Consider the following 13,499-nt stretch of genomic DNA (forward strand, 5'->3'; position numbering starts at 1 on the left):
ATTCGAAACTTTGCTAGAAAAGTAATAGAAATAAGGCTTTAACTTGTACAACGTGCTTATAATATGTGTATGATAAACCCTAACATGTTTAATGGGAATGCAGTTATTTTAGGAATTAAAAAATTTTGGAAGCTAATTTTCAAGTGCGTTTTTCTCGAGACTATGCAGTTTGAGTGGTAACAATGTTGCACAAAAACCGAAAAAAGAAAAGAAAATGTGTTGTGTCAAGGCATGAATCGAGTTAGATTTGTCATCGTTTTTTCGCGTTACGATCTATTTGTTGGAATATTCTGTTATAGCCATGAAAAAGTCAACAAAAAGCCGAGTTATCTCGTTTTAGCACAAAACACAGTTGTTCTACGTTGAGATATCGAGTTTTGTAATTGATTAATAACATTTTTTCTTGTTATCGTATTTCAACGAGTTTTAGATATGTTATAGAGCTCGACGCGATAAGTATGATGGCATACTCAACTCAAAATCGACCGACAAATTTCGAGTTATCTAGTTCTAGCATTAAGGGGACGAAATATGATTACCATAAATTACTCAACAAAACTTGTAATTTTTTGCAACAGATATTTATTTAATTTTATCTTCGATATTCACTATATAATCGTGACCGGATAGTATCGAAAGAGTCAATTCCTTAATATACACATTTATAGAAGAGTAAGAGCCTGCGAATGCTTGTGATTTTTTGGTTTATTTATTAAGATTCATTCAGAATTTCTTTTTACGTTTCAAAATTGTTAGGTGATATATTATAATTCTAAGCTTTACCATAATGAACGTATATTAGCTGTCTTCGTAATAGGTAGGCAAATGAGAAAAAAAAGTCAAGCAAAAAACAAAAATGAAATCTTTGATTGCTACGATTTTTTGCTGGAACTTGTTAATAATTTTGTATAACATATCTACTTATGTTTGCCAATTAATGAACCTTTGTAAGGGATTTCATATTATTTTGAAACTAAGATCCATATTATAAATTTGATTTAATTAGAGTTAAATAAGACTGAACCATTCATTATGATAACGTAAGTATTATTGGATTTAGGTTTTGAGGATATAGGGTTAATTCTGACTTTGACACATTACGAGAAATTCTTGGTGCTTCTTCAACAAGCACGATATGCTTGTGCCTTATTGTTTGCACAAAAAAATACTACAGGCATAATATCGTCATATATGAACGATATTATCATACGTACATTCGCTGAGCAAACACATTGATTCTGTCTGCTGACTCTGTATATTTTTTAACAAAAAATCCCCTAGTTACAGTGTTTAGTCCCACGTCACCATTTCATACAACCCTAGGGCTGTATACCTTGTAGTATTTGCAAAACTTATCGAAAATTACATTCACGGTGCTACCTCAAAAGCTGTAGTTTTGTTGTATTTAACAAAAATGCCACGTTTTATCCTTAGTACGCGTGCTTCTCAAGGCACTATTGCATATGAGAATGAATTTATGAGAATATACTTAAAAAATCGCGAAAACCTGTCTCATTTTGCGAGTGCATACGAAGCTGAAGAAGGAAACCAATTTGTTTGCTGTCAGTAATAAATGCTCTGTTCGCACCACACAGTACCCACTCAAGATTCACCCCTTCCAACTTCCCTGCAACTTGCGATAAATTTTTAATTAATATCCTTTAATATTAATAGCACCCCACCAGCTTATTCGATTTTGATTAACTTCTCCTGCACCGTACAGGATCCGGCAGATGTTTCCCAAACGAGCGCAACAAAGGAAATTGTTTCCAAAATACCTACCTCAAGAGGTCGCCGCCGTGTCCCAGTACTAACCAGCAATGACATCCGGCTCCGATCCGATTGGAATCCTAGCAGGGAAGCCTAACCACATTTCGCCGGCGCAGCGAATAATCCTTGCTTGCAACAGAATGAAGCAATAAACCGTATCTATTTCCCCTTGTTGCCGTTCTGAAGAAAAAATATGCCGTCTATATTTGCTATTATGAGAAATTAATTTGACACATAAAAGCGAACTGCTGCACATCATCACCAAAACGTTTCGGGTTCGTTTGACGTCCCTGCCAGCACCGGTGAGAAGGGCGGAAGAGCAAGAAAATTCAAAATAACGATAATAATAATAATATCAACGACATCAAATTCACCCTTTTATTCGTTTCCGGTAGGTTGAAGAATGGTGTATAGAGTGAGGAAGAGGGCGACAGAGAGAACTTAGAAGCCAATAGGGAACTGTATTAAATTTCACGGAGTTCGGCTTTTCTTCCTCCGACGGGGGAGGCGAGAAAATTGTTGTGGGCATATTTTTCGGGACGATTATGGCACCTTCTTTATTTCACGTTTTTGAGTAGATGTCTTAAGGCTATGTGTAAGCAGCATTATTTGCTATATTCAATCATCTATTCTGGCGTACGGTTGTTGTTGTTTTTGTGTTAAGTAATTTTGTGTTTGCCACATAGTTTGATATACATTTAGAGGAGGCTATCGTATGAGATTATTCTGGTTCTGATCGACCCGCTGTATACTCAGCTCTGGTTTTGATTCCTTTATTATCTAAATTTGTGATATTAGAGTATGGTTGCCTTGCTTGTCAATGTATTTACCTAAAATTTTGAAACCATATTTTGGTACTATATAACTTTGCCAAAATTAATAATCTGACTATGTACAAAAATCAAAACCAAAGTACTCTTTTCATTCATATATTCCTGTCTATTTACGTATTCAAAGGTTCTAACTTGAAATATGCTCCCGCTGCATCGGTATATCTGATAGTCGTTTGAATCTGTACACAGCATTTTCAAAATATTTTTTTCATCTCTAAAGATCGATAGATTAATTAGAAAACAGTTACAGTACGATTTCAATCCATCGATTATTTTGGACAAAACCAATCGACGTCGAATTACTTTTTTACAAATCAATAATTGTGTATTATTCCTGTCCTTCGCCGCAATTCCCGACGCCGCTGGTAGCCGACGAGGAGGCACCGTTCGAGCCGGCGGCCCCACTACCAGCACCACTGGCATCACACTGCTGCTGTTCCGGGTCCTGCAGCACCGTCGATAGATAACCGGTTCCACTGTACGGAGCGGATAAAAACCGTTTCGCATGTGCGTGGGCTTGCAGGAAAGAATAACCACGACTTACCGCCGGCGCTCCAAAGGCTCCCGGAGGCATTAATGGTGAGAAGGCGGATTTGATCGGAAACGGAGGTGAAGGTGCTGGTACACTGTGGAAGAGAAAAAAACGGGTGTCATTGCATAATGTCACTTTTCAAGTATTGTATGCTTACTTCATCGGCGAATGAAGACCATCGTCCCCGCAGAGCATTGCCTCCATAGCTTGGACCACATCTCCCCTATATCGTTGTAAGAGTTGCTCAACCTCAGTTCGACGGCGATTGGGAAAAACTCTTAAAAGTTACACACAAAAAAAATGATGTGACTGTCCTACAGAGATATTATAGCACCTTACCTCAGTAAAACATCCACTGGAGATCTCGAGGGCGTCTGTGAACTTGCAACTCCCAAACCGTGTTGATACTGTGGTGTATGTGTGTGATATGGTAAAAATCCTAAGCTGCTGGCTGTGATGTTACCACTGCCATTACCAAGACCGTTGTTTGGCATTGGTGGCGAAATTCGGTCTGGAGTTGCTTTCCGTGCTCCACCGTCCTTTTTGAGGCTCAGATTTTCAGGAGCAACCGCATCATCGGGAGCGGAATCTACGTCCAGATCCGACTCCGGCGAACTCGGAGGGCCATTTCGCGATGGGGACAGTTTCATGGGCAGCGAGAAAAGACCCGCTTTCAGCCGGGGGCTGCTGGGTGAGGATTCCGAGCCGGTGTCGTGGTCCGTTTCCGTCGACAAACGCTGCCGTTTCGATCCTACAAAGATAATGGAGGAAAATGACAATTACAAAACTAAAATAATCATTCAACAGTACATAAAAGATTTTGTTTCGAAAGCCTACTTTCGACCATTAGCAAATCAGCAGCAGTCCCAGCACTCGAAAATTCAAATTAGGTTCAGTTGACACAGCGACAAGAGGTTGCGGTGGTACGTCCAAGTACGTTTCATAATTGAGAAGACATCACTCATTGAACAAATTTAGGAGTATCTAGCCGTATGTTTTTTTTTTGCGTTCGCAGTTCACTCAAAAATGTGCAATGTCCTCTAAACAATCGAGAAAACATTATCCGAAGAGTAAACATGTGTGAAGTGGAAGCTCCTAATCCATTGAGTGACTGTTAAAACAGTATACAAAAATGTCAGCCGAATCAGTGTCAGGTGTGTTTCCCTGGCCGAAATAATACCCAGCCAGAAGACGTTTTCAGTTGTGATCTGTGAGTGCTCATCTAAAACGCGTGTCTCCGTACAGCGAATGTGGGCAGTAACCACTTGCTGCTGATGGGTAGGTGAAATAATAAGCGAGGGGCCCTTAAGACGAGGCGAAAAGAAGAATCACTGAGATTGACAAATAAGCGAGCATTTAACGGCTTTGAAGAGTTAGAGGAAAACGCATTTGTTTGTTAAAATGTTATTCTTTTATGCTTTTGAGCACTCATTCAGGGTCTAACTGATTGTACCGCGCATTATGAGAATGAATGGGTTCGACTTCCGGGCATCTGGTTGATTACCGGTTGACGTCACCGACGCACAGTTGTTGAACATGTTATTGAATTCAGATCGGTGTATTAAAAAAAGCATCATTAAAGCAAATTTACGCAACGGTAAATCACACGAGCACGATTGTCTCTAAACCGAATAGTACTTTGCTGATAAACTTGCTACCACATGAAAAAACAATCCGGCAACACTTTTTAAGTAAATGCAGAGCCCTAACAACAAATACTGAATCAAAATGGCATGGATATTCGTGCTGAGTATGCATTGCTTCATTAATTTTTTTTCTTTATAATCAAGTCAAGTTCATAATCAAGAAAGTAGGTGAGGACGGACACCCTAAGGTATTGCTTTTTAGATCGCAATTGTCATACAAATTAAAACTTAAGATCATTTGTTATCATAATTACATTTTTTTGGTACTGGTGAACTTCCTCCAGGTTCTATGTGTTTTGGGTCTTTAAATAAAAAATGACTTCAAACTGCAGTTTTCTGACATGGTTAAGGAAGATGGACGCCTGGGGTGGATAAGATGGGCACTACGAAAATGAACATCTCTTTTGAGATATTGACACACTACAAAGAAGGTATTCGCATCACTGAACTATCTTGAAACTTGGCTGCTTTTCCCTACTCAACAACTTCTGTTTATTATGATAAAATTTTTGGAAGAATTACATAAAATAGGCATAAAGTGAGAAACCCCCAAAACCTACCAATAATAAATTGGCGGATTTTCAAGATGTATGTGGGTAATTTCATCTCAAGTGCGCACACCTCATGCAAAAGACCTCCTCACATACTCTGATTCAAACTTTGGTACACAAAAAGGTCACTATGTAAAAAATTCAACTTTGCACAGTGGTACGAGAGCTCAAAATCGTGAACTTTTTTCATTTACTCTCCAAAAACAGGTGCAATAAAATCATACTATACTCATCTCATACTATACAGTATCAAACTATCTTCAGAAGAAATTTAGTGTATAAAAACTTTAGAGAAAGAAAATGAGTTTTAGTTCGGGACTCCGCTGCTGTAGAATCTAACTTTCCAGTCTAGCCTGGTGTCTGCAACGGTAAATCTCCGTTGTCCGGTATACCTCCGGAACAAGAGACGTTAGAAGAAAAGTGTCTTCAGGTAAGTTTCCCGTTACAAAATTAACTTCAGCTTTGCAAAAGACACCATTTCTCTAGTATGTGAGACTGAAAATCTTGATTTTTATATACAGACTTCTTTCTATAGTATGTCATTTAAACAAATATTTTGAAAATTCTAAATGATGCAGTTTAAAACAAAATTAGTAAAGGAATTCAAATAAATTTTGACCGGAAAGGTTCCCAGCAACCTCCTGAACAATATTTTTTTATTTATTTGGAATTTTCTTAGTTTTAACTCAAACAAAGGCTTTTTTATTGATGGAATAAGGAAGGATTCTCGTTTATGAAATAAATGGAAGGTATTTTTTTCTTATACCACAGACTGTGATAAAATATGGTATTGAAGATAAATACAACATTGTAATTCATCAAGCATAAACAAAACAAATCGATAACGCCGCCTTAGAAAACCAGTTGAAGAAATTGTTTATAAGACACGGCCGCAAGATTTACGTGGAATTACGACGACCTGTCTAATGTCAATTTTTTTTTGCAATGGGTTTGAGAATACACTCGAAGGAGGAAACTGGCAACAAGGCCGATTGTTTGTGCGCGTTTTTATCTCCACGTAATTTCGTCATTACAAGTGTGTTTTGCGCAAAAATAAATGGTGAAATCAACTAAAATGACTAGTGTTGGTGTTCCAAATAACAGAACTATCGGAATAGGAGAATTTCGTGCGAGATGAGTGATATTATTTATTTAGATTTTTTTTCTGTTTGAGTTGTTTGCGTTGGCATACTATATGCTCAACTGCAATTGTTTTTTGACATGTAGGCGGCGTTGTATTTTTTTTCTTTGATCATCGACGTGTAGAAGTAGAATAATACAGATCTGTTTCGTATGTATTTTTACTAAATATTTACTAAAATGTTTGTAAATAAACAGAGGATCTCTTGTTCATACGAATGCGTCACTTAGCACAATTTTTTAGAGTTTCGCGTTTATGTTTCGGAGCACATTGGACTTTGTTCGCGTAGGTCTTATTTGACAATGTTCAACGGAGAGGTGAAGCCCCTTTAGGTCGGTTGACTAAAAATTGATTTGCTACTAATGAAAGTTACGTCAAACCGGTGGATAAAAATAAGCGTATAACTAAATTATTAAGAGTCTAAACTCTACGTATTAATTCACCCACAACCACAAAACATAAAACAGTAAAATTGCTATATGAATTCTAAAAATTCAACTGATAAAATACAAATTAAACTAAAAAGTCGGTAAATCACAATAGCTTCAGCTCTTCGTAGCTCTCAAAATTCATACCTATAATATAATCAATTATCGACCCGCAACATCTAACAGATGTATCCCAGGGTCTCCCTTTCCTACTAAAATTTCCCATCCCACGTAACATTTATGAGGGCACGAAGAGTTCTCTGCGGTTCTCTTAAGTAAATGTTGGACTAAAATTCCTTTTCCGTTCCCCAACAGTTGCAAGGACGTGGCCAGGGCGGTAAAAATTCTTCAAAGACATCTGACCTTTGTTTAGCAACATTCGGTTAGATCCCAAATTTCATGTTGCTGCTCACAAACGAGGGTAATTTGTTCACGTGAACAGAGTATTGTTGCTGACACCACCTACGAAGTTGTGCAGCTGTTTATGCTATGCTATGCTATGGGTTTGAGAATACACTCGAATGGGGTCAATCAATTTAAGGGTGTGAAGCGGGAAATTTCAGTGATAATTCACCCACAACTTTCTTTTTTATTGTTGGATTGGTAACATTGGAAAAAAGCGTCGATTCTGGATAACCATTTCCCGATGACACGGGAAGATTCTAGTTCTCTTTTCATTATTCGCTTCACACACACACACACACACACACACACACACTGAAAGCAAACAAACACGACATAACGTTCATACACACACGCTCTATTACGAAGGAGATAGCTCTACCGATCTTCCAAAGACCCTTTACAGAATGACTGAGTACTTGTATTTATTATATACGTACCAAAATATAACCTATGTATGTACCAAAATATCACCTAAAATTTGATAACAAATTGCTAATCTTGTAATGAATAATGTGACAATCGATCGCCTTCGTAATCGCAACACAAAGAAAATTAAACTAAAAATTATTATTGATAAAAAATAATATGAGAAAAAAAGAAAAGACGTTTTTTCCAATGCATTTGCTAAATTGACGATGGAAACAGCAGAACTGTCTGTCCACTAGGACTTGCATACAAGCATTCATGCAAGCCTTCATGTGGGAAGCAAATGACGCTCCTTTTGATTGTCACTTTCTATGTATGAAGTAGGGGGAGCTCCGTAGCCGCAAGTTTACAGAGTCCGCTTTGGTAAGCGGGTGGTCGTGGGTCCAAATCTTGGTAGAATCAGGCCATTTGGTTGCCAAAAGACTTTAACATGGGTTTATTTTCAGGCTTCCCATCAACTACCCTTCCTTCAATCTGAATTCTACAGCAACTCTGTTGACTCTCCTACTAACAAAAATAAGTCCCTATTATAATAAAACTGGTGTGAGTAACGTATGAAAGTTCTCTCCAGGGAATTGTAATTAAGCGATATTGTTAGGATGGACAGAGGCTCAGTAGAGTAGTAAGCTTGAAACGGAAAGGTAAAACTTATACATACAAGCACGGATATGAATGATAAGCGTATCACTTACTTCAATAGTGATACTGCCAATAATATCCTAGTCCGCACAAATGGCATGTTGGTGACGATTAAAAGAAAATTCATATTCGTACGAAGAATATTTTCTCTAAATGGTCAGGAATGCTGAAAAAGCGTCGAAAAGGCGGGGCTTAGAGCCTTATACAAACTTTTGGTAATTGTCACAAAGTGGTTTGTTAGAATGTTCTGCTTTTTCGTATTAACAACTTGGTGATGTTTATAGGAGAAACCAGAAACGTCTCCTTTGTTTGAAATTGTCACCGCGAGTCGTATTTTCATCAATACATTCATGAATATTTTTCGTGACAAAGTTCTAGAATAAAATATTTCTTTCATGACGAACTTCCATTGCTATTTTCTAGATTCTTTTCATTTCGCTGTTGGAAATAAGAAATGACTAAATGTGTATAAATAAAGTGATAACACAAAAGAAGTTGGAATTGCGATAAATGCCAAAAGTTTTTCCAAATACAATTCCATTTTTATGGTGAAAGTATATCATCTACCCCTTAAAATTTTCATGCGCCTTCAGAAAAATTTGGTTATGTATAATATTCAGAAAATTTTGAAAATTTCAGAAACACAAATATATTACATTCATTCCTCTTTTTAATTATATGTATGGTCTAATGCAACCCCTGTTATGATATTGTTACAAAATATATGAAATTTACGAGGAAAATGTATAAATTATATTATCCTATAATTTATTATGTATATATATTTTTACCGCTTTTAGAAATTATCACCCCCATCTAGATGAACCAAAAAACTATAGGAAATCGTCACCAATTATTTTTAGTGACTTCTGTAACAAAAGATTTTTTCTTTTCAATAATGATAATGTATCATTTAATAACAATCAATAGATACCGAGACTCTTGTGAGACAATACTAATCGAACGTTGGATGAAGGGAATATGTGATATTGAAGTAATGTTTTCTCTGTTATTTGATCGAAAAAAGAGATAAATACATAATTTCATGAGACAATGTTAATAAGATATATTTCTTTTAAAAGGATCACATATACTAAAACTCCATTTGACATATATTTCCTGACAAAAGTCACGGTGATCAAACACTGATATTTGGCGGTCAAAGCTTGATGTTTACTTTTCCTAATGTCAACTCAAATCAAAAGAAAAGATAACCAAAATCACTGTGACAATGCTAATAACTTATAAGTTTTGCAAAAGGTCACATATTCTGTCAAACAAAACTGTTGTTGTATATTTTCTCTCGAAAGTCACAGCGACTAATTGGAAAAATTATTTCTCTGGAAAAAATGTCTTTTGTTCTTCAAATTATCACCGTGACTAATCAATGAAAAAATACCTTTGCTTCTAAAGTAAAGTAATTTGCTTTTTGATTCTTTAGAGAAAAACTAATAAATTGTAATTTGATTGTCACAGAGAGAAAACTTAGAAGTATTCGTTCTTTCATCAACACTTCAGTGACTTTTGTGAAAAAACTCACACGAGTTTTTCTAAAAAAAGTATTAGTTACTTAATTACAAAAACCGTTGTCCCATTTTTTTCTAAAACGTTCGGGGGACAATATTGAGACCAAAGCCCTTATTTCATTTGTGACTCTCGTGCGGATTGGGATGAAGTGCGGAGTAGAGAAAACAACCGGGCAATATCACAATAGATCTAATCTCTGATCGCAGTGATGAATCCACATAGGAAAAAAATATGTATGAAGTACATTTTTGGAAGTAAAAAAAGATCACTCTTAAACTACCTCCCGCGTGTGCAATACATTGGGGTTTTTTCACGCATGTTATTTTAAGTGTTTTTTTAAACGCGATTAATTACAATAACGAATTATTTTCACGTGATTTGGAAGATTATTTGCACGCGGTATCAAATAAATTTAGTACAGTCAAACCTGTTTCTGTACGACTTTTTTTTGTGCGAAATTTATTTTGTGCGACTTTTTTTATGCGATTATTTTTTTGTGCGACTGTTTTTGTGCGATTTTTTTTGTGCGGTATATTAAAAGAACCACTTCCGACAACATTTTCAGCTTTTTAGTTTTTCCGATTTTGGGAATGAATTCCAACGCATTACATAAGTGTTGCGTCAAAAAAATACTATTTGAGCCAGTTTTACGTAGGAAAAGTCACGAATTGCTAGCCTACGAAGGAAAGCGGTTGAAAGGATTAGTATGTTTAGAAAAGCTACGTTTATCAATCCGATGTTTTAAAATTTTTCTCATAGGTATTCTAAATCAGAATCAACAACTTTCGAGTTATTTTTAACTGAGAATTTTTTTATGCGGTCCCTAGCCACCGCATAAAAAAAGATTTTTTTTCTATAATGTTGTGGAAATATTGTTTTGAAGCTGCACGTGAAGTTTCAAATGATTTTTTTATGCGATTTATTTTGTGCCGTCGCTATTCCTCGCATAAAAACAGGTTTGACTGTATAAGTAAATCTAATCTAATCTTTCAAATGCGGAACAATCAACCGCGTAAAAAAATACCCCAATGTATACTTATCATTAGCATCTTTAGTGTTCACTTCCACTATCACACTTAATTCCGTTATCCCAGTTACACCACTAAAATTAGTTTTTTATGAGCCAATGCAAGATTGACTCTGTACTTTTAAAAGTAGTGTTGCCGAATCTGAATCATCTTTTCAGCCTTGTTACGCTAAGATCTAAGATCAGCTCCTGCTCTGCGAGCTGCAGGGCAAGCCAGTTTCTAATAGGCGTTGCCTCAAAAGCAATAACGAAAATTTCTGCTTTTAGTAGTAAATGTGTTGCTTAAAAAGTCAAGTAAAAACCCATACTGTCATATATTTTGCACATGTTACGAAAGCACGACTATTTAATGATGGTCGTTACGAACACACACAAAATTTCCACTTGTTCCTTTATAGGCAACAACAAAAAAATCTCGCTTTCATCTCCAGTCAAGAAACAAAACATACTGGTACATATTTTGCACATGTTACTACTTTCTTCCATCTCCAATTCATTCGGTGTGCGTGCATTAGTTTGTTTGTCGTACGCATACGAAGTAGAGAAAAAATATGACAAAAGCTGCCAGGTAACGTTTTTTTTTTCTCCGTCATACAATATGCAAACGTCGAGGATTTCAAAGACTTCATACGCGTCTTGAAACCACACCACGATTTGTAAACTGCGTTTGAGAAAAACAAAAGCGCTTGCTTTCTTGCAAGCGGTTGCAAGCCATGTTGAAAACACCCACTCATCGCTTCATGGAAATTTAATGATACAAAACTCCTGCCTATCTAGAAAACCCATATTCGTATCACCAAAAACTCTGATCACACGGTATTTGTCTTTCTTATTTACAAGTAAACACGATAACGAAGCAGTGATGTTTTTTAGTAGACATTTGGTGCTTATCGATGAGATTTTGCGTACGTGTAAATGGAGAGAACAGAAATAAACCTGATCGTTGCACTAATACAAATGCAGCGAGTGAAGTCTCGCAGATACATGCACCGGGGCTCTTGGTTGTATGTTCCCCTGCAGAAACACATGTCAATGAAGCGAGCGCCACATAGCGGGAGCATTACCACTTACGGTTAAATAAATGAAGGTTTGAAGTTTTTACACATCCTTTGAAAATAAAATTGAAATCAAAGTATATTCATTTGTCGAAAAACGTAGTTGATTTTTCAATTGAAACAAAAGCATATCTGACATTATTACAGCTTTCATTTTTTTTTTTTTTTGAATTTCTTTACTAATTTTTTTCGAGAATAAAATATCAGTTTATTTGTAACTATTATGTATTTGTAGATACTAGGGTGGGGAAAAATGATCGGTTTTCCAGAACCAAGCTTTTTTGGTTCCTTTTGGGGCCCCAAACAACCCTAAACTTACCGGAAGACGATTGGTTTTGTCTCCGCTTGGCGCATTGCATTTCAAATTTGTATGGAAGTTTATATGGGAAAACCTACTTTTTTGCATTTACCTTTCTAGAGAGCTCAATAATACTCTAATAATGCACTACATTATGTTAGAGTATAGTATTTTAAATGCTCAACAACTTTGCCGGAGACACTGAAGAGCTAGGATGTCCATAAAAAGAGCTATAGCTGTTCAAAGCTGAGTATGCCGATTTAAATGCAGAAAATCTTGTTTTCTGCCAACATTACAAATGTACCGGTGTCAGCAGGATTCCCATCAGTAGTAAACTGTCGTAACGAGTTTATACACTCAGCTGGATCAAGCAAACAAATTTAGGTCAACATTCTAGGCGTAGGTAGAATCTACAACGTGTTCCTCAGGTCACCTATGATGGAAATCTGACTGACGCCGGTACACTGGCAGTGTTGGCAGAAAAAAATATTTGCAACATAAATTTCGGCATACTCAGCTTTGAACAGCTCTAGTATTTTTTTGGGACACCCTAGCTCTTTAGTGTCTTCGGCCAAGTTGTTAGGCATCAAAAAACCTATCATTCGAAGTCATGAAACCTTTGGTTTGAGCCATTTTAAGCTCTTTAGAATGGAAAATGCAAAAAAGTTGGTTTTTCCATACAAAACTCCATATAAATTTGAAATGCAATGCGCCAAGCGGAGACAAAACCAATCGACTTACGATAAATTTAGGATTGTTAGGGGCCCCAAAGAGAACAAAAGAAACTTGGTTCTGGCCTTCTGCTATTAAGTGTCGTTTTTCCCATATAACGATTCCCCACCCTAGTAGATACACTCATACCTCGATACAAGGCAACTTTATTTTTTTTTCGTTACGTTATATCGAGTTACGTTATATCGAAGCAAAAAAAAATTTTTTTTTTAATTTATGCAACAATGTTAATGGTTACTCAAAAATGCGCGAAAATCCATTTTCCATCACCTATCAGTATTTTAAACTTTTCTTATGTCCATTTAGAAATATTTCCAGAAGCAAAAAAAAATTTTTTTTCAAGTGATACACAGGTTACTCAAAGATGCGTGAGAACCTATTTCCCATCAAGACTGTGAATTGCTACTGAGGGATGCGAGAAAACCTATTTTCCATCACCTGTAAGTATTTTTAAACCTTTCTTATGCCCATTCAGGACAATTTCCGCAT

The 13,499-nt window shown here is 36.3% G+C and overlaps 1 protein-coding gene across 1 annotated transcript in view; it reads right to left on the bottom strand.

Annotated features, from left to right (window-relative positions):
• Nucleotides 1-2,300: 2,300 nt before the first annotated feature.
• Nucleotides 2,301-13,499, bottom strand: part of LOC129718147 (doublesex- and mab-3-related transcription factor A2) — a 75,892-nt gene continuing 64,693 nt past the window's right edge. Inside the window, exons 5-7 of the mRNA XM_055668586.1 lie at nt 3,475-3,886; nt 3,293-3,412; nt 2,301-3,229 (exon numbers count right to left, since the gene is read on the bottom strand). Of these exons, the coding sequence (XP_055524561.1) occupies nt 2,932-3,229; nt 3,293-3,412; nt 3,475-3,886 (830 nt within the window). The 3' untranslated portion in view covers nt 2,301-2,931. The remainder of the gene's footprint in view (nt 3,230-3,292; nt 3,413-3,474; nt 3,887-13,499) is intronic.

The sequence above is a fragment of the Wyeomyia smithii genome, chromosome 1, assembly GCF_029784165.1.
Source record: "Wyeomyia smithii strain HCP4-BCI-WySm-NY-G18 chromosome 1, ASM2978416v1, whole genome shotgun sequence".
Classification (NCBI taxonomy): domain Eukaryota; kingdom Metazoa; phylum Arthropoda; class Insecta; order Diptera; family Culicidae; genus Wyeomyia; species Wyeomyia smithii.